The sequence below is a fragment of the Mustela lutreola genome, chromosome 4 (assembly GCF_030435805.1).
Source record: "Mustela lutreola isolate mMusLut2 chromosome 4, mMusLut2.pri, whole genome shotgun sequence".
In the NCBI taxonomy this organism is placed as follows: Eukaryota; Metazoa; Chordata; class Mammalia; order Carnivora; family Mustelidae; genus Mustela; species Mustela lutreola.
The window spans coordinates 105,206,169-105,232,782 of NC_081293.1; the positions used below are offsets into that span (position 1 = coordinate 105,206,169).

The following is a 26,614-nucleotide window of genomic DNA, read 5'->3' on the forward strand; positions in this document are numbered from 1 at the left end:
GCTGGGTCACATTCCCATAGGGTCCAACGCGTTTGTCCAGACGAGGTTTCCTAGAAGGCACAAGAAGTAACTTGTCCCCGCTGTGGAAGGACGACACTGGACAGCGGTCTCACGTGGGTTCCAAGACACGCTACTAGGAAGCCCCGGCTGTGTCGGTTGACGTCCTTCTGAGGGGCTTAGCGCACAATGCATTTTCATGCCACTGGCCCACATGCCGCAGAAGAGACTTTCCAGGGGGGAACTGAGGCCCAGCTACTGCAGTTACTTTGGCTGGAGGTGGAGGGGGGAAGTGAGCTCGGCCTGGGTAAGTCCGGAGCCCACGTGCTCCCCACCCTCCTGGTGCCCCAGTGTCCGGGCCCTGCTTGGTTTCCGGGAGACCCTCTCCCGCGGTCAGGCCTCCTGTGTGGGCTGGAGCGCCTCTCCAGAATGGCACACAGTGGCGTTGGCTGCTGGAAAGGATGCTTTTGAGTCAGACGTGCTGGCGTTTGGTGCGTGTTTCTGAGTAGCCCTCATTCCGCCGAAGTCAGAGCAAGACAGGAGGGGCTGTCACTGCTCCCCAGTAATAGCCGTTGCAGAAGACAACATCTCTAGGAAGGTGGTGTGCCAGCTTTGGGGTGGGAGCTCTCAGGTGCCCGGGGCCGAGAAGGCCACTGGAGAGGCCACCTGGGCCTGGGATGCCCCAGGAGGCGGGCTGGACCCTGCGGCTTGGCCCCGATCCCACAGCAACCGCCCACCATGGCTGGCATCTGCAGGGCCCCTCCCTGCAGGTCAGGGGCTTTGTCCTTCCCATGCAGATGCCTTTGGCTGCAAGAAACTGGGGTCCAAGTGGCTTCTGTTATGAGGACATTTCCTCTGTCATCATAGCGGGTCTAGAGACAGGGAGAGAGAACTGCCACATGCAACCTCGTTGTGTGTCACGGCCAGCGAGGCTAGGCTCTTGCGCACACCCAGAAGGCACCTCGCACATGCTGGTCCCTGAGCTAGGGTCCTGCTGCTGTTAAGTGGTGGAGGGGGCAACCGAGGCACTGTGGCGCAGGAAGCAGGAACAGGGAGTGCACAGAGAAAGCTGGCTGGAGAAGCAGAGGTATGGAGAGGTTGAGAGGGGATGGGCGGAGGATGGGGGCCGAGAGAAGAGGGCAGGAGAGCAGCGCAGGGGAGTGCTGGTGAAGACCAGAACAGGGATGTTCCTGGAAACGTCTCTGTTTCCGAATCTAATGTGAGCCCCTGTAGTTGGATGGAAACTTCTGGAAGGCCTTGTCAAGGATGGCCTTTTTCGCAGCCAGTGAAGGTTTCCATGGAGCTGCCTGGTGACTTGTTCCAGCAGGTTTCTCTATTTGTTATTCAAACACAATTAATTGCACGTTTAACCCCATTTCTAACAGGGCATGAATATTGTCTCTGCTCCAATCCCCTCTTCTCCCTTTGCTTACTTATAAGAATTAATTTTCTGGAACTGAATTAATTGCCCTGCATCGGGTTCTGCACGTTACTAATGATCAAAAGTGGGCCTCCCGAGGCTCTAACTTCCATTTAATGAACACGCTGCTGCATTAGACCGTCTTTGGCAGGGAAAACACACCCCTGTGGCCAAGTGCAGTTAACTTCGAGGAATGTGCCTGTGTGGACACGCCATGCCTCCTCCTTCTCCCACCTGGGCCAGGCAGCACCCTGGAGCCCCAGCACCTTCTCGTCAGCCTCCACCGCGAAGATCTCCTCCATACTGTGCAAGCCTTCTCTTTTAGCATCTCCAAAATGTGCCCACGTCACCTTTCTGGTGCTGCCAAGGAACAGAACCATTGGAACCATGGTCACAGTGATGTAACACCTGAGGGCTGGGGTTCCCATGGGGTGCTGAGTGGGGTGAGTGGTGGCCGCCCACTGTACTTTGGATACTCAGGACAGCTGGAGGGTTGTCCTGGGACCAGAATCTGGGAGAGCTATGCTCAGGCCCCCAGTGGGGCAGAGAAGATGCTATTGTCCGATGACAATCCCTTCACTTCACCAGGGCGAGGGTCTGTCTGTACACATCACTCAACTCCATTCTCGAATGGGAAGCTGTCTTTACTCAGTGTCCCTCAAACTGGTTTCCCAGGGCACCTGGGTTGCTGTTAGTTAAGCAGCTGCCTTTGGCTCAGGCCTTGATCCCAGGATCCTGGGATTCAGTCTTGGGTGGGGCTCCCTGCTAAGTGGGGGGGCATCTGCTTCTCCCTCTCCTGCTCCCGCTCCCCACGCTTGTGCTTGCTCTCTCTCTCAAATAAAATTTTTAAAGAAAAACCCTGGTTTTCCTTTCTGTCCTGCCTTAGCTCCCCGTTTTCTCGTGAATAAGGCCCAGGTGGCTCCTACGAGAGCTGGGCTCCACCCCTGCCCCCTGCAGGAGCCCCATCTCTCCACCTGTGCCCTGCCCCCCCTTGCATGGGGGGACATCACTCCCCCTCTGACTTCTTCCTTTGCCCGTCTACCTCCAGTCAGTCCTGTGGCTTCCCTGAAAGATTTCCTAGAGAAGGAATATAAACTGACTTTGGTTGTCTCTTAAAACATCAGTCTGCCCGTGAACCTTCACTCACCATCCCTGGAGCGGTTCTGTCACCAAAGAGATTTTTGGTGTTTCTTGGTGGTCTCTGGGGGCCGCCCAGGGTCACCCCATCTCTCCCCTTTTGCCAAGAGGCCTCAGAGGCCCAGCACCACACCTGGTGCCTCTGGGAGAGCCTGGTCTTCCGCTGCCACAGGAGGCTTGCGTTCCTCGTCATCTTGTCGCAGAGTGACAGTGACCGGTCCTGTCCACAGAGTGGGCCCGAGTTCAAGTCCGCGGTGTTCCTGGCACGCCACAGCAACGCCGCGTGCAAACAGGAATGCACCTCCTGGAGCCATAATCATGTGACATTTTCTTCCTTCTGAGCAGACGTGTGAACTCAGCCAAACCAACCAAGTGGGGCCCGCAGGCGACGTACATCCCATCGCCTCCTGTTCCTTCTGCCCTTGTGCGCTGCCGTCATAGAAGGCCCCGGGAGCTAGGGTGCTCCGTGTGGCACCTGTCCCTGTGGTCCTGGTGGGGGGCGGCGTCAGGAGGCTCTGAGGCAGGGTGCCCCCTGGGGAGTCGGGGTCGCGGGACAGAGCTGCGTTAATAAGCGGCATGTTACCGCACCGCAGATTGGCTCAGCCTTGGGAACCTGTGTCAGAAACAGACACGCTGGCAGCCCTGCGTCTTGTTCGCCAGTTTCCATGGCTGCTGTGACTGTGACTCCGTGCACAAGCCCGGGTCTCAGTAACACGGAGGCTGCGGAGTGTGCCTTCTTGGGGGATGGGCCCCCAGTCAGTCTTTCTGGAATGGAGCCCTTCCTCCCGGGCAGCGGCTGGCCTTCCTGGCGTCCTGCCCCACCCCTTGCACATTTCTGAGCCGATGGCAAGCCTCGTACCCACTCTTCTCACCTGGGCTTCCTGAAATCCCCGTGACCTGAGTCCTGAGAAGAACGCATGCAGGTCTGTGAAGGGTGGGGAGGCTTGCATCCCATCACCTTCTCGGAAATGCGCATTTCATGCTGGGTCCTGAGGATCTGAAAATTCCTACTGGGAAGAAAGCCAGCCCAGAGCTCTCCAGACCCTTCCCATCGCAGTCTGCTTTCTCCACAACACGCTTCCCATGGAACCCACATTGGGATAGGGTTCCAGATTGTCCAAAGCATTTTTCGGAGTTCTCTGGGAATAGCGCTAAAATCGAGGTGTCTCAGAGCCCTCTGGGTGGCAGCCTGGGAACGGCTCCAGTGTTCGATGGGACCCGTCTTCACACGTCTGCAACCACGCAGGGGACTCGAGCAGGGCAGTCCTGTCAGGAAACTGAAATCCCCATCACAAGGGTTTCTCGGACTAAAAATATCGCTGAAAATACAAATTCCCTAAACTTGTGAGGGCTCACGTAGGTCCTTGATCACATCATCGACCCTCCTGAGATCTCCAACTGTGGGAAGCACTGCAGAGTGAGTGCTGAAACCCACTGTCTTTCCCAGGAAGACTCCGTGTGTGTTTCCTCCGAACCTGAGAGCGAGAGGTGGAATTCCTCGGCCAGCGAACCGGGCAGTTCTTGCTGCTGCTGCTGCTTTGGCCAGAAGTTTCATGAGGAGCAGGGGAAATTAGGAAATGGCCTTTTGGCCCCAAGATTTTCCGCTCCCTGGCAGCTCTGTCGTAAATGCCTGGGAGTGCCCTCCTCATCCTCACTTGTGTTCGTGTTTCAGACGGCTCGGCTCATCCAGCGGGATAAAGCCTGGCACCTGTGGGCATCTGTGCCTCAGGAATGCCCGTGACCAGTCACGGGGACGTGTGGTTCCCTTGGGCACTCTCCAAGTGCGTCCTTAACTTCCAAGTCGAGATAAAGTGTGTTATGACCTTATGAAGGTGAGAGTGTGTGTCAGACCTGTGGGTCTCAGGAGAGGCTGTCCCATTCCCGCGCTGCTGTAAACACTTTCTGACCCGTGACCTTCCGCGGCTGCCTTGCCGTCCGAGAACACAAAGCCATCTGTTCCCATCTGTCTGCAGTGTGGTTCCGTTCCCACCCTGCTGCATGTGTGTGTCTTGTTTTAAGATTTTAATTATTTATTTGAGAGAGGGAGTGAGAGAGAGAGCAAGCAGGGGCAGGGTGAGGAGCAGAGAGAGAAGCAGGCTCCCCGCTGAGCAGAGAGCCCGCCGTGGGGCTTGATCCCAGGACCCCAACATCATGACCTGAGCCGAAGGCAGATGCTTAACCGACTGAGCCACCCAGGAGTCCCATTCTCTCTGTTTTATGTGGTTTCGGCCAAGGTAGATATAATTTTATATGTGACTTTCTTTGTTAAATATGCCATGTTTTCTGTACCCTCCTAGTTCTTGTCAGCAGTGCCCTTTGAAGCTGGTTTTCCTCTGGCCACACTTCCCTGGCTGTCCTGACCGTGCCAGGACGTCTGCATGACTTCCCCATGGTCTGTGCCCTAGACAACACTTTCTTGAGCAACCGTGCCGTGGTCTTTGTCACATTATGAATTCTTCCCCTCAGGGAAGTTTCCAGAAGCTGGGTTCCTAGTCCTAGATCATGAGTGTTTTCTGGCTCTGGATGTGTGCTGTGATACTAATTTGTGAGGTCTTGTTTATTTTGATTATTGTATTCAGGAGTAGGTAAGAGTGGGTTTCAAGAGTTCTGAGCCCGGACCTGCACCAGAGCCATCACCACACCAGGCCACCCCATGTGCTCTCTGCTGAGTAAAGGGCTCGGGCACCCCAGGACAGCACATGGTGACCCTGGAAACCTGTCCTCCAGTTGGGGTGGCCCTCCAGGCCCCAAATGGTAACCTTCCCTTGGTCGGAAATCTGTAGTGACCACAAGAAAGGACGCCCCTTGGCCTTCTCCTGCCTTAGTGGCCTTGAGCACTCATCCTCTTGCTCTCCAGAATCCTGCAGCCAGCTTAGCCCTCCCTCTGGCTGCTCCCTGCGGTCTCAGGATATATGGTGATGCCCTGCGGTGACTGCGGAGTGCAGGGAGCACCATGAGGTTGCCCGCACTGTTCCACGTAGATCTCAGGGGTCCCGGAGTGGATCGCTGCACGAATGGTGAACAAGGGAGGGCTGGAGAGTGGGCTCCAGTCCGACGCCTCCTAACCTGGCCACGCTGCCCTGCTTGGACCACCACAGGCAGCCTTGGACTTGGGGCTCAGGTTTCCCTTCCTCACCCCGTCTGAACAGCTGTGCAGTCCTGCCCACCCCCCACCAGCCTCTCTGGCATGGTGTCTGGTCTGGGAGGATTGCTTGAGTGGGCTGGCAGGGCCCCCAGACCGCTTCCCCAAATCTCATACCTACAGGTACGGGGATGCTCTGTGCCACCTGCCCCTGTCCCTGCCCGCCTCTGTCCAGCCTTCTTCCCAGTCCCAGCAAGGAAATAAAGTCACCACCATACTCTGTCCCTTTCATGGGCCCACCCAGCATGTTTTCGGCAGCTTGTGCATCTGGGCAGTGGGTGCTGGGCCTGGGGCCAGCCGAGCTGACACAGCCCTGCCCCCCAGGAGCCTGCAGCCTGGCGTGTGAGATGGTCACTGTCTGGTCCTCAGGGGCGTGTGATTGCCAGCGGGTCAGATGTGAGACTTGGACATGGTTCTGTGCAGGGAAGCCACGAGCTAGCGTACCGTCAGAATTGAAGGAGGAGGAGCCAGTTTTTGGCTTGGAGGGCAGTGAATGTTCCAGAGGGAAGGAGGGAGGGCCGTTCACAGAGGTCCTGGACATGAGTACCTAACCTCTGCTAAGAATTCCATCCCAAGTGCAGAGGAGACCCTGCCAGGTGTCCCAACGGGGCTGCAGGGCAGGTTTGCATTCTGAGGAGGTTCCCTCTGGTTTGCGGTGCTCAGGCTGGGCCACAGCGGGGGTGACAGGGGCTCGGGGACTGCTCACGCAGCCTTGGGGGCTCACGGCCTTCTGGATGAGACAGCCAAGGTGCTGAGGCTGGGGAGAACAGTCTGAGTTTGAGCCAAATCCCCAGGCTTTAGTGCTCAGGCTTTCTTGCTCTCCCTTAGTTGTCCTGGTCCTTGTGGCAACTTGCAGTTCTGAGTTTCCTCCTTTAAAAGTAAGTCCACCTAGAGCTCCGATCTTGCTTCTAAATGTCATTCCCCACGGAGAGGATGCCGAGGGAGCACTTAAAGAAAGAGGAAGCATGAGATCCCAGAAAACTAACTGTCCAGACGACAGACTGAAGAACTATGACAACCGAAATGTAGCTTGTGGTCCTGGATGATGGCATCTCGAGCCCCAAAATACTGTGGTCTTTTCTATAAAGGACATTGGTGGGACGTCGGCTGCACTGGACGGAGGTCTGTTAATCCACTACAGGTAGCAGATTGATGAAAGTTCCTGATTTTGATCGTGGTGCTGTGGTTATACTGAGTGAGTATTGTTTTTAGGGAGCACACGCTGAGCTGTGTGGGGGTAGAGAGGCTGGCCGTCTGCAGCTCACCCTGACGGACAGATACGGAAAGGGGCTATGACAGAGCAGAGCAGACAGCAAACATTAGTATTGGGGATCCTACATGAAGAATATTTGGGGAATTGTGATACCAGGTTTTATGGATTTTCTGTAAGCTTACAGTTTTCTCAAGATAAAATGATGAAGAGAAATCCTGTTTAAAACCCAAAATATGCCTTCTGTGTGGACAGATTTTTTTTCAGTGTACTTCCCCCAACCGGACAAGCAGCCTAGAACACATGACACATGCGCACGCCACACAGCCGTAGTTTACACAGCCTCAGCTTCAGTGCACGGCATGGGCAACAATACAGGTGCACCTGGTTGGCCCGTCTGCTGCCTGGCGGTCTCGGAGGGTCTGTGGGAGGCCCTGGACCACCTGCCCCCAGGAGCCACGCGTCCAGGAGGGGAAGTTGATCGACAACACACTGCTTCTCTTTTCCCCATTCTTTTCAAAAGAAATAGAGGGAATATCCGTAATTGTGTGGGCATAATGTGCCTCGTGTGTGTGTCTGTGTGGACCGCTTCAAGCTGCATAAGCTTGTCCAAGGGAAGGTGGTTCCCAGAGCTTCAGTCCTGGGGCCTCAAGCTGTGGACAGTTCCCAGGCAGATGAATGTGAAGGAATAGATAGACCGCGTTTCCTCGGAGGCCTCCCAGCGCCTTGACTGTGCTGCTGCTTGGGTTTGTATCCGTTCCCCACTGCTCGGGGCTCCAGGACCTGCAGGGGCACAGTCTTGCTGTAATCACGTCGGCACCCTGTGAGCCTGAACGTGGTGAAGCCCCCATGTGATCTTTTAAAATTTGTTTGGGCAGATTTTGAGGGCGGTCACATGGGGATTTGATAGGTGGGCTCTGTCAAGTGTGCGGGACAAAACGTGTGTTCCACGGGGCAGGCGGACTGCTGTGTGGTCCAGGGAGGGGAGGAGCCATGGACGCGAGAGCTGGCCCTGTCCCTCCCTGCCCTCCTCCGGGGGGCCCCTCCCCTGACTTCTCCTGGCCACCTCCCTCCTCTTGGGGACTGCACCCTCCTCCTGCCCCTCTTCCTGAGGTCCCTGCCCTCCTCCTGGCGGGGCCCTGCCTTCCTCCTTGGAGTGCTGCCTTCCTAGGGACCCCTCTCCTCCTGGGCCCTGCCTTTCCCTGCCCTCCTCCTGGGGACCTCCTCCTAGAGGTTCTGCCCTCCTCCCTCAGACTGGACACGTACCTGGAGCCCAAGGTCTGTGCCCCTTGATGTTTCTTTTCATTCAATGAAAATAATCACGTCTGACCTCTTGTGGGGCTGCTTGTTGGCCATCCCGGAAGGGGGTTGCAGCCAGCAGTGAGCTAGTGCGTCCGCGTCTGGAGGCTGGAGGAAGCTCTTGGCGCTGCTCTGGCCCCTGCACACTGATCCCAGGGGCAGGTGAGGGGAGCTATGTTGGCCGCTGGGCAGTGTGGGTGCTGTCCTCCTGCTGTGGCCGCCTCTCCCTCCCTCTCCACACTGGTGTCCCATGGAGGGCTACCATGGGGCCGCCAGGGCCCCAGAAGATGCCGCAGAAGAGGGGACCCTGGGGGGAGCTGCCCGGAGCTGCTGCAGCAGAGTTTGAAGTAGGCGCTGGGATAAGGTACACAGTAGTAGCTGATTTCTGTCACCTGTTACTGGAGAGCGAGAAGAACCTTATTCCATCCAGACTGCAGTTCGTACCGAGAGAGTAACGGGTGAGCAGCTCTGGGTGCATGAGGTCATGGAACTCCCCCAACTGATGTTGCTGAAGGCAGAATGCGTGTTTGGGTCCTGGGAGAATCAAGGGGAGATCTCATTGCTGATTCCTGTGGGTGGGATGCTCCCTCTGGCGGGAAAGCCAGACCAGGACGTGCAGACAGAGGGGGTGGGTAAGGAAGAACTTGTTGAGCGGGAAATCCACATCCGAACAAGGGCTTGCCATGTGTATGCACAAGACCCGCCATGTGTATGCACTGCTTTCCTCTGTGTCCTGGATGCCCTTCTGCTTCCTCTTACGGGTGGCACATGTGTTTTAGCAGTTGGGGTTCTAGCATCTTGGCCACTGAATCAGCCAGAAGCCTGATCGGCCACTAGGAGCGCATATCGCTCACTTGGCCTTTTCAGACCTTGGAATCCAAACCATCTAGTGTTCTCAGGACGGGAGATTTCCAAGAGGAGACGGCACGCAGGTGTTGGGGTGACGTGGTCAGAGGAGCGGGTGAACAGGCCGCAAAGGGGTCCAGCCCTGCCGTCGGTGTGAGTTTAGTGGAAACACAGAAGAGGCCATCCGGATTCGGGCTTAGAGTGGTGACTGCTTCCCTCCCTCGGGAGGGTGTTTGGATGTTAGAAAACAACATGTTTTGTTGTCATGAAAGCCACATGGTTCTGGTTTCAGAAAGGAGAGATGGTCTGTACTCTGGAGCGCATACCCCGGCGCAGAGCCCAAGCTAGCGTGGGTTAGCGTAGGGTGCGCGTGGCAAGTGCCTTGTGCTGCGACAGTTAACAGCTGTTTGGAGGAAGAGTGCCGTTGGGGTCTCCACTTCATTGCATGCCACAATGGACCAAAGTGTGTGTCCCCCCCAACCCCCGCTCACTGGCGGAAGTCCAGTCCCGAAGCCTGCTCACTGCCTCTCCGTGTTATGTGCAGAAATAGAGTTGTTGCAGCCCTCATTACTTCAGAGGAGGTCACACTGGGGGAGCGGGGTCAATCCAGAATGACCGGTGTCCTTATAGAGAGGGAGAATTGGGGGCTGCCTGGGTGGCTGTTGGCTGAGCTCAGACTCTCGGTTTCGACTCAGGTTGTGGTCTCACGGTTGTAGGCTCAAGCCCCGTGTCAGGCCCGGCGCCAAGTGGGGAATCTGCTGGAGGCTCTCTCGCCCGCCCTCTGCCCCTCCCCTGCCTGCTTGTGCACACTTGCTCTCTCTAAAATGAGTGAATCTTTTTTTTTTTTTTCAACAAGGAAAGTAAGGTCATAAGTTAAATATTAAGCTGTGGACAAGCTGCAGAAGAATATCTGGAATCCTTACTTTTGCATTACCCTAAATAAAGAGCTGCTAAGAATCAAAAAGAAAAAGGTACATCATCTTTCTCTCTTTCTCAGTCTCTTTTCTTTCAAGGATTTTCCCGACTCCCAATTCACTCACTGCTCCGGAGCAAAAAACAGCTTTTCACAGCTTTGCTTCCCTCTTCTGACATCACACCTGGTAACCTTGCCTCCGGTTTAAGAATGAGGAGCTGTTACCAAAGAGAACTCTTCTGTCCACCTGCTTCTGGACCCACCTGCCTGCCTTCCTGGCCATGTGGACTTGACCCCACCTTCATGGCTAATAATCCTGCGTTCACACCAGCCCCTGCTCATGGCCAGCACCCCTCTCTTGCATTCGTTCCTGCTATCACCCCTTCTCTTGTCCTCCATCGTGAGACTCTCCTTTGTCCCTGGATCACTCCATTGGCATCTAGATAAGCCCTAACCCCAGACCTCCCAGGGGGGCACCCCCTCTGCTTGCATTGCTGTCCATCCATGGCCAAGCCGTGGACTGAGTGTCCTTGCTCTCTCCCCTCAGCACTCCTCATCAGACTTCCAGTTCCGCCGGTTTCCCTGAAATGAATCTTATCAAGGACGTGAGACCTACCCCTGGTCACAGCCTGCGGTCAGGTTTGGGTAACATCTGTAAGAGTGTCTCTATGGCACATGGCATGGGCTCACTTCCCAAACTGCTTGATTCTCCAGCTCCTGTGAGCCCCGCCTTCTCATCGCCTCCTCTCTCTACCCCGTTATCCCCTCTCTCTGTACCGCTGTTTGGAGGGCCCTCAGCTGTCTCTGCCCCTCGTGCTCTCCAGCAGCACACTTGCCCTAAGGAATGTCACTCCAGTGCTAGGGGCCATCTGGGTGCTCCCAGCACCCACCTGTGAGTGGAGCCTGCCCGCTGCTCTGCATCCAAGCCCTCTCCCCTGCACTGCACCCTGGTGGCCACAGTCCCTGTTGGGAGTTTCCCAGCCATCTGCACGTGAATACCCCAGACTTCTGTGTTCAACACCGAAGTGGCTTCTCTATGTGAATGCCTGTGAGGCTCTTCATACTCAGTGTGTCCAAACAGAGCCTCTGATCCCCACTCAAAACCTTCTCTTTCCACAAGCTCCTGCCCCAGCTGCCCCGTGCGATTCCCCGAATTCCTTCCCCCCACCCTGTCACCTGCCACCAACCACAGCTAGACAGCCTCTCGTGGCTCCTTTGCTGGAACCCAGGTCTGACGTACCTTCCTGCCCTGCACTGTTGCTCAGCGGGCCTCCCGGTTTCTGTCCCCACCCGGCGCCCTTACCCACGCAGCACTGGAATGACCCTTTTAAAATGGTCCCATGTGACACCTTCGGTGCAGTGACTTTGTATTTCAGGGTAAAGGGTACAGTCCTCCCTGCTGCCTGCAGGGACGCCCTTCCAGTATCCCCACTGGGTTGTCTCGCTCTCATTCCCACAGGGGACACCCTGGGTTTTGCTTCTCGTTTGTTGTCTCCCCACTTGAGTGTGGGATCATGAGGTCGGGAGCTCAGTCTAAGCAACGTGTCCCCAGCACCCAGATGCCTGGCGAAAAGAAGTTTCTCAGGGACCGCCACCGTGGATGGCGAGGACAGAAACCCACCCTTATCCAGCAGACCTGAAGTGTTGGAGGTTTCTACCCATCGAAGGCAGACCTTAAAATAGGTTTTAGACTGCAGGGTACCTGTTAGGTTCTGTGCTGCCTACTAAGTTTAATTGCCCCTAGAAAACAAACCTTCTCGCTGTTGTTACTGCTGGAAATCCCGCTTTCTGTAGCATCGATCATTTGTATCTGTGTTGCCTGTTACAAAATGTGATTGGATTGTGCCCCACCTCCGTAACAAAGATTTCCATCTCGAGGCTGATGGATCCTTAGCAGGTTTTTGTTGATGTTGTTTTCCTGAAGCTCCTGGGATGAATCCTGCCACCAGGAGAGAGAGCCTTATTCTAAATGAGCCTGAATGAGCTCCCGTGTGTTAAAAGGTGTAGTTCTTCTGCTCTTTGTATCCCACATCATTTATTTATTTATTTTTCAGATTTTATTTATTTATTTGACAGAGAGAGACAGAGAGGGAACACAAGCAGGCAGGGGTAGAGGGAGAGGGAGAAGCAGACTTCCCACTGAGCAGGGAGCCTGATGTGGGACTCAGTCCCAGTACCCTGGGATCATGACCTAAGCCAAAGGCAGATGCTTAATGACTGAGCCATCCAGGTGCCCCATTCCACATCCTTTAAATTCATGGCACTTTATTAAGATGTGTTTATGGTGCCAGGAGTTGCTGACTTATGGCCAAGATGGACATAGGAGCCATGGAACCTGCCTGGCCGGGTGGGAGCCATGCCCATGCCAACCCCCATGTTCCCAGTATTGGTCTTTGGATCTTTAGCCTTGTTGATCCAAGAGCCGTCCTGTCCCCAGCCTCCCTATGAACTGAGTGCATTTGAGGCTCACCTCCCCCCAGCAGGTGCTCACGAGGAAGCCTCCCTCCGCCATGGTCTTCCCTTTCCTAGGAAACCGATTCGTTCCGTGGGTGCGTGAGCTCGGGCAGACTCCACCCAGAAAGCAGAATTAAAGGTTGGGATTCCGTTAGCTATAACTTATCACCACATGATCTGTGCCCAGCCAGGGAACAAAAACAAAACAAGCCAAGAAGCTCTAACTTCTTTAAATTGCAAAAGTAATTCATGGTCACAATAAAAGCAAAAAGTGAAACTCACACGGTACAAGGTCACATAGGATAAAAGGTAGGATCACTTTCTCGGTTCCCGACCTCGTTCTGCACAGATGGGCATTTATGTGTCTTCTCGGTTCAGGACCTACGGGCATCATCACACCCTCCCCCAAAGCCTCTTGTGGCTCTGTTACACGAAGACACCGTCATTTATGTAACCAGGGCCCTTGTATTGGTTTGCAACTCACTCTTCGTGTAAACAGAGCCGAAATGAACATTCCCGTCCATAGATCATTGGTCAGTGAATGGCTGTGTACTTGGAAGGGTCGATCAATGACACAGCGTTGGATCAATGATAGATAAATGATTGAGAGCTGGGAGAGAAGCCGGTAGATGGTAGATTCCCAGAAATGTAATTGCCATATCGAAAGATTTACGTGTTCATGACTGTACATGCGTGCATATAAAATTTGTTTTAATAACCATCATTAAAGGGCGAACTGTCCCTTAGAATAATATGCGAGGGCACCAGGGCTTGGCCATTCCTGGTTCAGGTGCAGAGTCATCTGGGTCAGGCGTCCTGTACCACTGGTCCCCCTTGCCAAGTCACTGTCCCCAGTGATGAAGGCAGACTCTCAGGTAGTCCATCATTTTGGCTGGCTGTTTCTTTAGCTTCCAGGAACTCTTGAAGACATCTGGGGGCAAAGGGACAGACCTGAAGAAAGAGGTCATTTGCTCTCCTACCCGCCCTGTCTGAGACCTTGACAGTCGAGGGTGGAGTAAGGTTTGCACCTGCCACGTTCCGATGCTTACTCTTTTTGGTGTTTGGTGGAACCTTTTGTTTTTCCGGGTTTAGGAGGGCTGTGGCTGCCTGCGGTGTTCTGGCTTACCTGTCATTCTTGGGGATCCATGGTCGAACATGAGCAGAACTAGAAAGCCCCACTTTGTCCGACGGGCATGGAGGTACGGCAGGCTGGAGGTCATCTGTCATCCTCTGCTAGGGATTTTTGCTTGGGATGTCGGATTTTTAGTTCTAAGCAATCATCAACCTGGGAAGCTAAGCGGTGCCAGTGAATGTTCTGCTTTCAAAGAGAATTCGTTTCTAACTCTTGGTGATCATCAGTATTTTTGTAATCCTGTAATCCTACCCTCATGGTACGTAAGCACCCTTTCCCCCAAATAAGGCATTCCAGGCGATAGAAACTGTGCACAAAGCAGATGTGCCTTGCAGATGAGCTGGGATTTTGAGGGGGACATTGTATCTACGAATACATTTTCTTGACGGTTGTAATTGACCAAAAATGAAGCCCCTGGTGGCAGCCCCCCTCTGAATCTTCAGGCTCTTGCCTTCTGGGTTGTTGGGACCTGCCTGGACACTGTGGTCCTTTGTGATTTTTCTGCCATCCAGGACTCACACTCTGCTTCCCGGAACTCCCTGTTCTCTGAGCTTCGGTCAATCTGCACATCTTCCCTCCCACGCAGTCTGCCCAGACCCCAGTCAGCCTTGTTGGCCTAAAAGTAGACTGCTCCCACTGGAAGAGGTTGTGGTGGTTTTGGGGAGCTGCTTTGGATGGGCAGCCCTGACCTACAGATACAGCACGGGGATGGGGATTATTAGGGAGGGGTCGTGTCACTGCCCTGAGCTCGGGAACCATGTGGCCACCAGCAGAGAGCATGGGCATGGCTGGCCCCCTGATGGTCTGCTCTGTGGGTCTCCCTGGCCAGGTGCACCCACCAGGGGACCATCTCCACAGGTGGACCTAACAACACCACCTTCCCCACAGGGGACATTTTACTCAACCAAACTCAGCAATAATCACTTAAACACCCTGTAGCCGAAATACCCCTCAGGACAGAAACTGAATGGAAAAGGAATAGGGTTACCCTAAATTTTGTTTTGGAATAAGTTAAAACCTATAGAGAAGTTGTAGGAATAATACAAAGAACTCTGGTCGATCGTGTTCCCTGATTGCTAATTAGTAATATTTAACACATTTTAAAGCTTTATTTACTTATTTTAGGGGAGGTAGGGGCAGAGGGAGAGGGAGGGAGAGAATCTCAAGCAGACTTTCCGCTAAGCATGGAGCCCGGCATGGGGCTCGATCCCATGACATGTGAGATCATGACCTGAGCCAAAACCAAGAGTCAGACGCTTAACGAAATGAGCCCCCCAGGCGCCCCCCAGATTTTTCCAGCTGATCGATGTTGGGCGAGTTACTTCTCTGATCTCACTGCTTGCGAGTCTGATTTGTAGACATCAAGTGCTTCCTTTACCAGAAAGACCTCCATGTCTGTTACTGGAAAACAGGGAGCGCAGCACGGAATCCTTAACATCAGCCACGCGCACATGTCTGCTCTGCAGACCATATCACCTTTCCCGGATGTCCTACTGATGTTCTCAATGGCCTTCCTCCTTCCTGGTCCATGACCGGTACAGGACCACTGTTGGCACTGGGCTGTGTCTCTGTCATGTCCCCAGAACACGCCTCTGTGCCTTGCCTATCCCTGGTCTTCCCTGTGCTCCGTACAGTGACTGAAAGATGCCTGGCTGGTAGGGAGGCCCCGGGGGCCCCGTCAGGCTGTATGTGTGACCACAGAGAGGGAGTCTGCGTCCTCCACCGGGTTCAGCTCACATGGCTCCTGACTTGTGAGATCAGCACTGGGGTTGAGGGCTCAGGGCAGAGGTGTCCTCTGTAGGCTTTTCCCCTTTATCATGAGGAAGTACTTCTTGAAGGAAGGCAATTCGAGACGAGGTTCGCTTGCTCTTGTCCCCCAGGCTTCCCCTCGCTGGTTTTACTGTGCATTGATATCCGCAGCCGATTCTTGGATCATTCTGCGTTTACTAGGCCTCAGTGTGCTGTGGGAACGTTTGTTCCTTTCCCTTCCCCTTACTTACGTGTGTTTGTCCGTGAGGACACATTATTCTGTTCCGTGGCTCACAGCCATTACTACCAGTGTTCATTTAGAGACTCACGCTGCCCCACTGGGGCTTGGACGTGTCCCCATCTATGTACTCGCTCGCTTCCGAGGACAAGATGTCCCGTGCTCTGTGGACAGGGATGTTTGGGACCGGCTGGTTCACTGTCTCAGGGCTTGTCCTGGGCCTTGCGGGATGTTTAGTGGCCTATCTGGCCCCTCTGGATGCCCCCGACACCCACACATACACAGCTGTTGTGACAAACCAGAATGTCTCCGACATTGTCACACATCCCTCGGGTGGCAGAGTCCAGCCTTGCGGGTCCCAGCCCGGAAGCACTGAGGAAAAGGATATCGCTTCCTTTGTTGAATGTTAGTGTCAGAGAGATGCTAATTCAAACCTTCCAGTAGATTAGGCAGAAAAAGCCTTATTTTCTTTATTTCTTCTAGCAACTCAAGGCTGAAAGAGTGTTTAGGCTCTTGTCTATGAAGAATTTGGAACCTCCCCAGAAGTAGACAGAACAGTGAGGTGAACCCCCACGTACCCCTTAGCCTGCTGCAGCCGCACTCCATTGACCTCCCCCTGATCTCTTTTGATGAGAATCTCATGTCAAAACATCACTTATTTGTAATTATTTTACAGTATTTCTTGTTCTGTAAAAGATCACTATTTTTTTTAAATCGGAACAGTCATCATTCCTAATTCCTTAATATCATAAAAAAGTTCAGTATTCAAATCTACACCATGTAGAGTTGTATCTACACCATGTGTGCACGGTCCCGGTGCCCCTGAAAGATGGCGCTGCCCCAGGAAGGGCTCGGCTCAAGGATCTGGTTCCCACGGAGGCTTTGATCCAGAAGGGTGCGCCCAGGCCCGGCCACACCACAGGCCCCAGCTCTGTGCTCACACTGCATGGGTGCCTGCCCACCCTGAGCTGGTCACCAGGCCTCCTAGAGGTCACTCTGCGTCCCCACCCACTTCAAGATGGACAGGTAGACCTGGGGGGGGGGGGGGTTCTGTTCTTAGACACCATCACTGCCTTCCTCCCCAAGGGCTCCAGCTTCTTTGAATGCAAACAAATTCCTAATTACTGGGATCCCAAGCACTTAAACTTGAGATGAAGTCTTTGGGGCCGAAGTTCCACATGAGTTCTTTCTGTGCAAATGCTCTCTCTTTGTGGGGGGGGCGGTGCTGTGGTTTGGTCCAGTATGGTGAGCCAGGCCTGAGGTACCCCCCAGAAGAAGATAGGTCAGACGGGATCAATAAATAATTGAGTCTGTGCCCCATACACGAGGGGATTATATGCAGCCCCCCATGTGACAGCTGGTGTAAGCCTGTGTGATAGTCCCCCCACTGTGGCATTGAGGGTGCTGCGGGTTAGAAGTCGGGAGGCTCATGGAGCAGTGGGAAGGGTGAGTCTGAATCCACGACTGGCAGGTTCTAAAGTCCGTGCTCTCACTGTGGAGCCAGAAATTCTCTACCTGATTGATGCTTCTAGACTGCGTGGGGGGTGGGCCCTGGGGGAAGCTGGGATTCCTGGGGAGAACCTGTTTCTTAAGTGGAAGGCTGAGGACTTACTCATGGTTCCATCCTGTTCTTTAACAAATCCGGTTTTAGGAAATAGCATTGTACCAAACACAGTCAGTCGTCTTTGCTGTTGTGCACGTTTCTGTTACTAGAGATGGATTTTAAGAAACCTTGATGTCCAGGCACCTGGTGATTAAGCATCTGAGTCTTGGATCCCAGGGTTGCAAGATCGAGCCCCGCGTCGGGCTTTGCACTCAGCACAAAGTCTCCTTGAGACTCTCTCTCCCTCTGCCCCTCCCCTGTGCAGGCTTGCACTCTCTCTCTCTCTAAAATAAAAATAAATAAATCTTTAAAAAAAAATAAAGCTTGACATCTAGCGGTGTATCCTGGGAAAATAGACACACACATGCACACTGAGACTCTGGTACGAAAATGAGCTAGGCAGTTCTGTCGGTGAGCAGGAAAGACTGGAAACCGTCCACATAGCACCGTGGTCCACACGGCCACGTGGGCAGACCCCTCGCAGGCGCAGAGACATGAAAGAAGCATCGTGCCTGGGAGATATTTACAATGTAACCTGAGTCTGCACTAGCCTGATTGCAAAACCGTCTGTCCTGTGATCCTAACTATGTCAGTGTGTCTATTTATAAATACCTGTGCAGAAGAATACTAGAAGGGCACACTCAGAGTTTTAACCAAGAGGGGAATTGTCAGTGAATCTCGGTTTCTTCCCCTTTGTCCCTTACTGTTGTCAAATGTTACTATGAAAACTTATTTTTATAATTAAAAAAACTAGTATCTCTGGGTGTGTGTGTACGTGTCAGGAATTTCTACTTTATGTGCCCCCCCCCACATGTCCCAGGAGCGGCTGGCGTTGTCCTTACGCACAGGAAAGTGCGCTTCCCCAGGTCGGCTCCACCCTGAACGGAGTCCTCCTCCGTTTGAGAGCTAAGGGAACCGCCGCTCACGGCGCCTGGACCCGTGCTTGCTCGTCCTCGCAGTGCTGGACACAGGCAGCACCTGCCACCGCTATGGGGCCCTCTGTCAGGACTTGGGTGCCCCCCTCCCCGGTGCTTCCACTCACCTGAGCCCCTGATTCCTGGTCCTGGAAACCCAGGGGGAGCCCACCGGACAAAGAGGCCTGGTGTAGGGCGGAGGGAAGGTGTGAAGAGTTGCCAGCAAATCATCGCGGCAGAGTGGAAGGGGCCGCGCTTTCCAGTGGGGGCCTTGCTGGATTTTTTCCTGAGCACAAAGAAAACCGAGTGTGGGAGAAGCGACTACAAGCGTGCTGCAAGCGACGCTTCCCCAGGACCCTCAGGGAGCTGCAGAGCAGAGCAAGAATGAGAAGGGAGCTGTGGCCCTGCTCCCCCAGGAGCTCCAGGAAGGGGGAGAGGAAGCGGATGTGTCCATGACAACAACAGTGGGCCCTCGTGACTGGTGAGGGCCCAAGTAGGAGCCCTTGGGTGAAGCCAGCAGACCAGTTGGTGGCACCGCCGTACACACGGGGAAACTGAGGCCCAGCTTCGCTTGGCTCCAAACACTTGGAATCCCTTTGCTGTCTACAGTCCACCGAAGGAGGATTGCATCTTTTCTAAAATAGCTTTAATTTAAGTTTTTGACAAAATGATACCACTTTATCGATACTGCCTTTGTCAAAGTCACAGGCTACACATACCCCTTTGAGGAAAAATAAGTACAGAGGAGCAAGTCAAAATCGAGTCTTCCAAACGGTCTGTCTGGTTTGAAAGGGAGCCACAAAGGTAGGCCACCCTTGCTTTCAGTCTTGTCACCCGCCTCTTGGGCTGAGAGCCGTTCAAGGAGGGAAGTCTGCTGGGGGACCCTGAAATGTGTGGTTGACTTTCAAGAACTATTCAATGCATTATATATATTTTTAAATTTTATTTATTCATTTATTTGAGAGAAAGAGAACAGACTCACTGCTGAGCAGGGAGCCCGATGTGGGGCTTCATCCTGCAATCCTGGGATCAGGACCTGAGCCGAAGGTAGACGCTTCACCAACCGAGCCCCCTAGGAGCCCCTCCCTCAGTGAGGTGTTGTTTTTTTGTTTTGTTTTTATTTTTTTTTTTGTTCCTGTTTTTTAGATTTTAACTCCTTTAGAAAGGATTTGCAAGGACTGAAAATATGTTTTCATTGAAACTTGGACGTCAGCAGTTTATAACGCAGATTTCTTTTAGAGTTTGCCTCAGCAGACTTGAACAAGACCGTCACATACATTCCTATTACCTTGAACCCAGCCATGTAATAACATGGGGGCAGTTTCAGTTATCCTCTCAAAGTAGAACCATTAATTTAGAACAGAACTGGAAAAAGATGTTAGATTTCCATTATTTTTCACTAAAATTTATCTAGTCTAATCCTGGTTCTGCCCCAGTCTGAATTGAATTTAATTTCCCCCAGACTTATTACAAATGCCTGATCAAGGGGCTTTGAGCACACCGGAATCAGAAACCTTCCTGGGTCGCTCCTAGGAAGCCACAGATCCCTTGTGGCTCAGAGGATCGTCTGGTGCTGGGAAGCGTCATGCCTGCAAAGCAGCAAACCAGAACAGACGCCCTGGGGTCAGGTCCAGGCTCCAGCAGTTTCCATCTGCTGGATGCTGGGCCAGCCCTTCCGCAATATTGAGACTCACATCTCTCATCTTGTTGGGGGACAGTGACACGGGCCTTGCAGGGCATTCACGTTGGGCCCTGGCATGGCTGCTGCAGTTTTCAGAGGTGGAGCTCCCCACCTGCCCAGGCAGAGGTGTGGGCCCCTGGCACCGTCCACCTGCCTGGACACCGCTGACTTTCCCACTTTCCTCCTCGTGGCCCCAGCCGGATGGGTACCATCAGCACATCCCACTTCCTGTCCCTGGCAGTTGGTGGATTACAGCCTGACTTCTCCATAAGTGTTGACACCCCTCCGCCCCGCCAGTGTTCATAAGAAAGTTTCTGAAAACCTCAGTTTACATCCTTAACCTTGGAAAATGTGCTGAAAGCAGACCTGGGAGATCTCCCAGCTCAGAACGGTTGATTGAAGGTAAGGAAGGAAGACCAAGCTGGCCAGGGAGCTCCTGGCTCAGAGCCCTCCACTCCCTACTCTCTTGGCTTCTAGGCCAGTGTTTGGGCCCCTCCCCCAGCCCTGCTCAATCCATGCATCCTGGGGTGGGGCAGACAGCACTGGGTGCAAAGAACTGGAAGTACCCCACTTTCTATCTTTGCACGGTGGTCTGGGCCAGAGTAAAGGGCTTCTCAACCCAGTAGGGGGTTCTGAGCCTGTGAGTCAACCAGCAACATGTGCCTGGTGCATGACATGGGAGTGAGCTGGACAGCAGAGAGGTAACCCCCACGGCTGACCTGCTGGGGACCCAGGGCCAGAAGCCACGCTCCCCAGAGTGCAGATCGGGGCCACTGGGATGACGTCACTTCCATCCTGATGGTTCTCAAACTCCTCCCATTTGGTCTGCTGCTTTCTCTGTGCAGGGAGTGCATAAAAAGTGACAGCAGGGCTCCAGGAGTGCCACAAGGTTTTATTACCACTCCAAGTGTTTTATCATAGGCCACAGGGCCCTGCTGGCAGGGGCTGAGCGGCCTGATGGAGCATCCCTGCCCCCCTCACCTCTGCAGAGAAGCATCTTACCCTATTGATGGGATTACGTTCCCTGCAATAGTACCATTTTATGTTTGAAAGCAATGATTTACTTAGATTTTTTTTTTTTTTTTGCAACAGAAAAGAGGAAAATTGAGGAATCAGGGGTTTGTTTTTCCCACTGAATTGTCCGGTCAGGAGGCTTCTGTTCCCAAATTTGCAGGCCTGATTCAGGGTCCGGGTGGGGGCCCTTCCCTGCCATCTGCAGCCCACAGACATGGGGTGCTTCATTCCTTGAAAACACGCCTCAAGGGGGCAGGCACAGGGGGCCAAGACCTTTCCAAAGGGGGCTCTTCTTAGCCTGAGTTGGGCCTGCCCTGTGAGGTCAGCGCTACTCACAGACTCCCCATTTCACAGATGAGGAGACTGAAGCACAGGCCCACGGTGCCAGGTTCCTGCAGCTGGTTCTCGTTGAAGCTAGACTGCGGCCCAGTCTGATTCTAGAGCCTCCCCATCCCCGCTTTGCTGAGGGAGGCCTCAGTGGTCCTTAAACATCCTCAGGGCAAACACTGCTTTGAACCTGTGGTCGACTCCCCGAGCAGTGCTCACGGCCCAGAGGGGGAAGTGAGTCTCCGCTAGTATGGAGCCTGCTTGAGGCAGTAGAGGCTGGCACTGCGGGGCTGCGCTGCTAGTTCACCCCCATCCGGGTGTGACCCACACCCATATGTACCCTTGACAGTCCCAAGCCCGCCCGGGAGACCACAGGCCGACGGGAGGAATCTCCCCGGACTGAGCTGTGAGCTGCGCAGGGCAGAGACCCAGGCAGGTGCCCTGGGCTGAGATCTCACGTCCGTATTTGTTTGCAGAATGAGCCCCAGCACTGCCCAGGTGGTGACTGACCAGGCACCTCATGGTGCTGGATGTCCCTTCAGCGGCTGGCTTTGGGAGGTACGGTGGAAGGTGGCCACCCGTTACCAAGCATTTCTCTTGGTGTCTCAGTAATCGCTGACGTCCTCTCCTGTGTAGCACTGGACACGTCCCACTTCCACCCCCAACTGCTGCTGCGTGGGGTGGCTTCTTGCCTTTCTGTCGTGGGGGGTTTGTCCCATCACTGGCCAGCAGCTCTGCTGTGTGTGGGAGGGGGCTAGAGCAGAGCAGCCAGCGTACGTGGCGAGGCCCTGCCCCTGGGGCACCGTCTGTGTCTGCCCCTGCCCCGGGCCCGGCAGCCCGGCCTGCTCTGGGAATCCAGAAGCCGTGGACTTGGCCTGGTGACAAAGTACATCTTAGCTTTTAATACTGAAGACTATATATAGACCTCCGGGGGGGAGGGGTGGTGGCTGCGAGCGGCAGGGAGGGGAAGGGCCGGTTTAAAGAAAAATGCATTTGGGCCGGTCAGGAGGTTCAGTACGGGGGCCGGACCTGATTTGGGGCAGGGAATTGATAAACAGACTTCAGCGTGATCAAACTGTTCTGGAGAAGCTGACAGTGGTCGTCGTCCCAGAGAGGCTCCCTGACACTGAGCGTAGAGAATGCCAGGAGCTCGCCGGGCTTGGCAGAGGACAGGGCAGACAGCATTCTAAGGAATTATCTGGACCCATTTGTAGTTTCTAAATCCGTTTCTCGTTCGTGTTACTGCGTGCATTCGTTTAAATTTCGACCTTCAGGCAAAAGACCTTTCTTCGTTGTTTAAAGGTCACTTTTACAGACTGCCGCGCATCAGCTGTATTTGAATATTTGATTTGTTTCGTGGAAGTGTAACTTCCGTCCAGTGAAATGTGCACTACCGGAAAGAGATGAGTAGGTTTCTATAAAAACGCATGCGAGCTGCAAGCTCGTCCCTCGGTCCTGATTGGCTCCCAGGGGATTGTCACGGTGTGGCCCGGCAGACGTGGTGACCTGCCCCCGGTGCACTGTGCCTCCAGGCTGACCCTGCCTCCCCTCCAGCGAGGACAGTCCTTGTAGGACTGGACGATCCCCATTCCTGCTCCTGTGTTCACTACTTTGCAACAGGGACTTGACCCCACGGCTCGCCCTCTCCTGCCAGCCAAAGTTTACACCTGGGAAAAGGGACAGAGAGGGAGCAAGAGAGCTGAGGCCACTTGGTCAGGACCAGGTGACATTTAGAGGCCACCGGAGCTCCCACTCCGCCGAGGACACAGACTCCTGAGGGACTTGGCAGACAGGCCTGGATTCAGAGAATACTCGGACTCTGGGTGCCCTGCATTTCCATTTCGCTGTCGCGGGAGCACAGGATCGGGGCTCTTTCTGGCCTGTCGGCCTGAGGGTCCATCCCCCACCTCAGCCATACTGGAGGAGTGGGGACCCCGTGGGGGCCACTTGCATCAGGCCCAGGGAAGGCGCTGATTGGTCTTGACTCACCAGCGTGGCTTGACTCACTACTTAGTAGACCTAGGGGAGGCAGAAGCAGCCCCCCACCTCCGGCAGCTTCCCCGCCTGCCCAGAGACTGCCCACCCTGCCCGCCCGGCTCCCCGCACCTCTGCACAATCCACTGCTGGTGGGGCCCCGCCCACGGGGGACAGTGGAAAAGCCCGCGACAAACTCCCTTTCTGGACACAGTCTCCATTTAAAATGCCATCTTGTTCCTCTGACTGCTTTTTCCATGCTGTTGAGGTAAGATGGTTTGGTTTGGTTTGGTTTGGTTGAAAGCACCCTGTGTCTCCCCAGAGGCTGCACCCTGTTCCTGTCACTTGGTTGCTGGGGCAGAGGACATTGCTGGTCCCGGGTATTTCTGCTTGACCGTCCCTTTCCCTGGGAGCGCGGGGAGCTGAAGCTGTGTCATGTTGTAGGGGGAATGGAGCCAAAGAATTTTGTGACTGTGCTCTTACTCTGCCCTGTCTTCTCAGTATTTTAAAGTTCAGCAGATTCTTTCTTCTTCATGTGACTCTCCCTGGGCCTTGGGGAGCCGAACTGCATGCAGGCTGATTGGGCGCCAGCTGTATGCAGGCAGACCTGGGAATGGGCAGCAGGTGGACTCATCAGAAGTTAGGATTTGGGCTGCTCCGCTTGTCTGTGCAGTTGGTTCCGCTGTGAACCGTTTGGCCCGGAGACCCCCGGCAGTATCAGACACGCGTCCTGGCGCTTCCCGAGACAGGTGGCTGGGAAGCAGCTCGTACGCTCCGGCCTGGCCGTGTGCCTGTCTGCCCCGAGGTGTCCTGGCATTTCAAGAACTTCCTGCTGTAACCCTGCGTGCCCCACTGCAGCTGGGCGGCGGGGGGCACGGGTGGCAGGTGGCCTTGCTGTTTGCAAGGACGTTGGACCGGGTCGGAACGCCACGGTGCTTACCTTTCCTGTTCGATCTCGATTCGGAGTTTACTCCTCAAAAGCCCCAGGTACTCATCTGTCTACGGGCCCTTTGTGTGTTGCAGGATGTGAGGATCTTCAGTGAAGACGGGACGAGCAGAGTGGTAGAGATCCCAGCAGACATGACGGCCAGGGACCTGTGCCAGCTGCTGGTTTACAGAAGTCACTGTGTGGACGACAACAGCTGGACGCTCGTGGAGCACCACCCGCACCTGGGACTAGGTAGGGAGCCTCCTGGGGGACCTGGCACGTGGCCAAGCAGGCGGCTGTGTCCCCACGGTGTCCCTGCCCGGACAGCGAGCCGTCTGTTTGTCGTCCCCATTTCACTGCACACCAGTTTCTCCTGACACTTCTCCTGCATCCCTCCCCCACCTACTGCTCCCAGAATCTTGCTTCTGGGAGGGTGGCAGCGGCCGTTCCCGAGGTCATGCACACAGCAGGAAGGTTCCTTCTGTGACTTGGCTGGAGAACTGGCTGTGGTAGGTGCTCAGAACTTGCTGCACAGGTCTGGGCTGGGGGGAGCACCGTCCCCGCATCCCCGTACCCACGGCAGCTCGTCCCTCTCCTGGGAGTGGGAGTGGAGTGCCGTGGAGACGGCCTGCAGAAGTTGCAGGGTGTAGCCCTGGCCTGGTTCACAGTGTTCGCACAGGTTGCGCACACGTGTGTGTCTCATGTTTAGAGAGCAAGAGATTATTTTGAAATAGGTGCTGTTTGTAGAGCTTACTGAGGTTTGGTGGGGTTTCTTGCTCAGGTGGTCTTTTTCAGGTTAGGAAGCTTTTCAGACTTCTGTTTAAATTCTTACCAGATAATGGCTGGTGCTTAGGAAATCATAGGCATACACCTAAAACCAGAATTTTCTCCAAATCAGCAACTGTGCCTGTCCCGTGTGCTGCAGGAGAGACTGCGCAGGTCACAGAGTTCTTTCCGTGGTTCCAAACTTTCCTCCTAAACCTTTCGGGAAGGTGAATAGATCAAATTTAAACTTCTAAGGCTGGAATATTCATGTAACGAAATAGTGTTCTTTAGGATGTTGTTATACAGTCTAAGCCTGAACGGTGCTACTAAATTTGAGTTGACGTTGTTTGTTGTTTTTTTTTTTTTTTTCTTAAAAGATTTTATTTATTTCTTTGTCAGAGAGAGAGCGCGCGAGCAAGCGTGCACAAGCAGGCTCCCGGCTGAGCAGGGAGCCCGAGTCAGGACTCGATCCCAGGATCCCGGGATCATGACCTGAGCTGAAGGCAAATGCTTCACTGACTGAGCCCCAGGGGCCCCCTACGTTGGCGTTGTTTCAAGTCCCTGTTTTCTAGCTCCCCTGTGCAGTCAGACGCAGCGCGCAGCTCACGATTAGCAAGAACACTTTCTCCCTTTCCTGTTTTGGCCCATCTCCAGTGCACCTCCATTGCCAGGCCCGAGGAAAGTTCCTCCATCATCTAGCAGGCTTCTTGCACCAGGTGCATTCACTGGTGCCACCTGCAGGAACAATGCTCAAGCCCCATTGTGGAGCTCCAGTTTGGGGCAGCCATGAATGCGCCCTACATTGTTCTGTTGGGGCCGCCAGCAGCATCTTCTGCTGCCAGGGAACTGGAAATTAAACAACAGTTGGAGCCCTGTAGCGTGTATGGACACGTACACAGGCCACGCTTGGGTGTATACACATGTATACCAACGTGTGTCCATGCACTCACACACACACACACACACACACACACACAGAGAAGGAACTTTAAAAACACAGCTGTGGACTTGGACCCCAATATGATTATTCCCGAAACCCACTCAAAACTCAGAAAACGGTTAATTTGAAAGGAATTGTAGAAAGGCGTTCTGCAGGTATCGCAATACGCGAATATGTTTGTCCACACATAAAGTTGCACGTATAAAATGGAGACAGATACACACAAAAAAAATCAAACACAAAGACTGTGAGAAATTTTGATTCACGTATTTTTTTGTGGTAGCCCTTGATCTCACAACCATCATGCCAGAGATGGAGAATTTAGGTATGGTAAAACTTCAGCAGTCATCGTCCACGTGAAAAGGAATTTATTCTGCAAAACTCAGTAAAGACCTGCGAGTGCACACACAGTATTCTCAGGGTGCGATCGCTTTCTGTTTTTTCCTTGTCTTATTCACGGATGGACTTAACATACTTACTTAACATACTCTAAAGAAGGTAATTTTTTTTTTTCTGAGATTTTATTTATTTGAGAGAGAGCAAGAGAACTTGAGCAAGGGGGGGAGGGGCAGAGGGAGAGGGAGAAGCAGGCTCCCCGCTGAGCAAGGAGCCCTGTGTGGGGCTGGATCCCAGGACCCTGAAATCATGACCTGAGCTGAAGGCAGAGGCTTAACCCAGGCATCCCTAATCTTATAAAACCAAGTTAAAGTGACAAAAAAGGAAGGGAGAAAGGAAAATGATGGGGGGGGGGGTGCAGAAGAACACGGATTCTGTTTGACCAAAGGAAGTCCGTGACATTAATTGCAGGTGCGTGACGAGCCCTCGGGGCTCCGCCTCAGCAGCTTCTCTGCCAGCAGCTCCAGCGGGGTTGGCAGCAGGGGAGCAGCAGCTCCTAAGGCCTGGGTAGTGCAGGACATGGGAGCTTCTAGAG

General features: G+C 54.0%; 1 protein-coding gene across 6 annotated transcripts in view; it reads left to right on the plus strand.

Moving 5' to 3' along the window:
- The window catches only part of GRB10 (growth factor receptor bound protein 10), a 171,002-nt gene that overhangs the window by 112,480 nt on the left and 31,908 nt on the right, over nucleotides 1-26,614 (plus strand). For all 6 annotated transcript variants that reach the window (XM_059170619.1, XM_059170618.1, XM_059170616.1 and 3 more), the window contains one exon: nucleotides 24,074-24,230. In XM_059170619.1, the coding sequence (XP_059026602.1) occupies nucleotides 24,074-24,230 (157 nt within the window). The remainder of the gene's footprint in view (nucleotides 1-24,073; nucleotides 24,231-26,614) is intronic.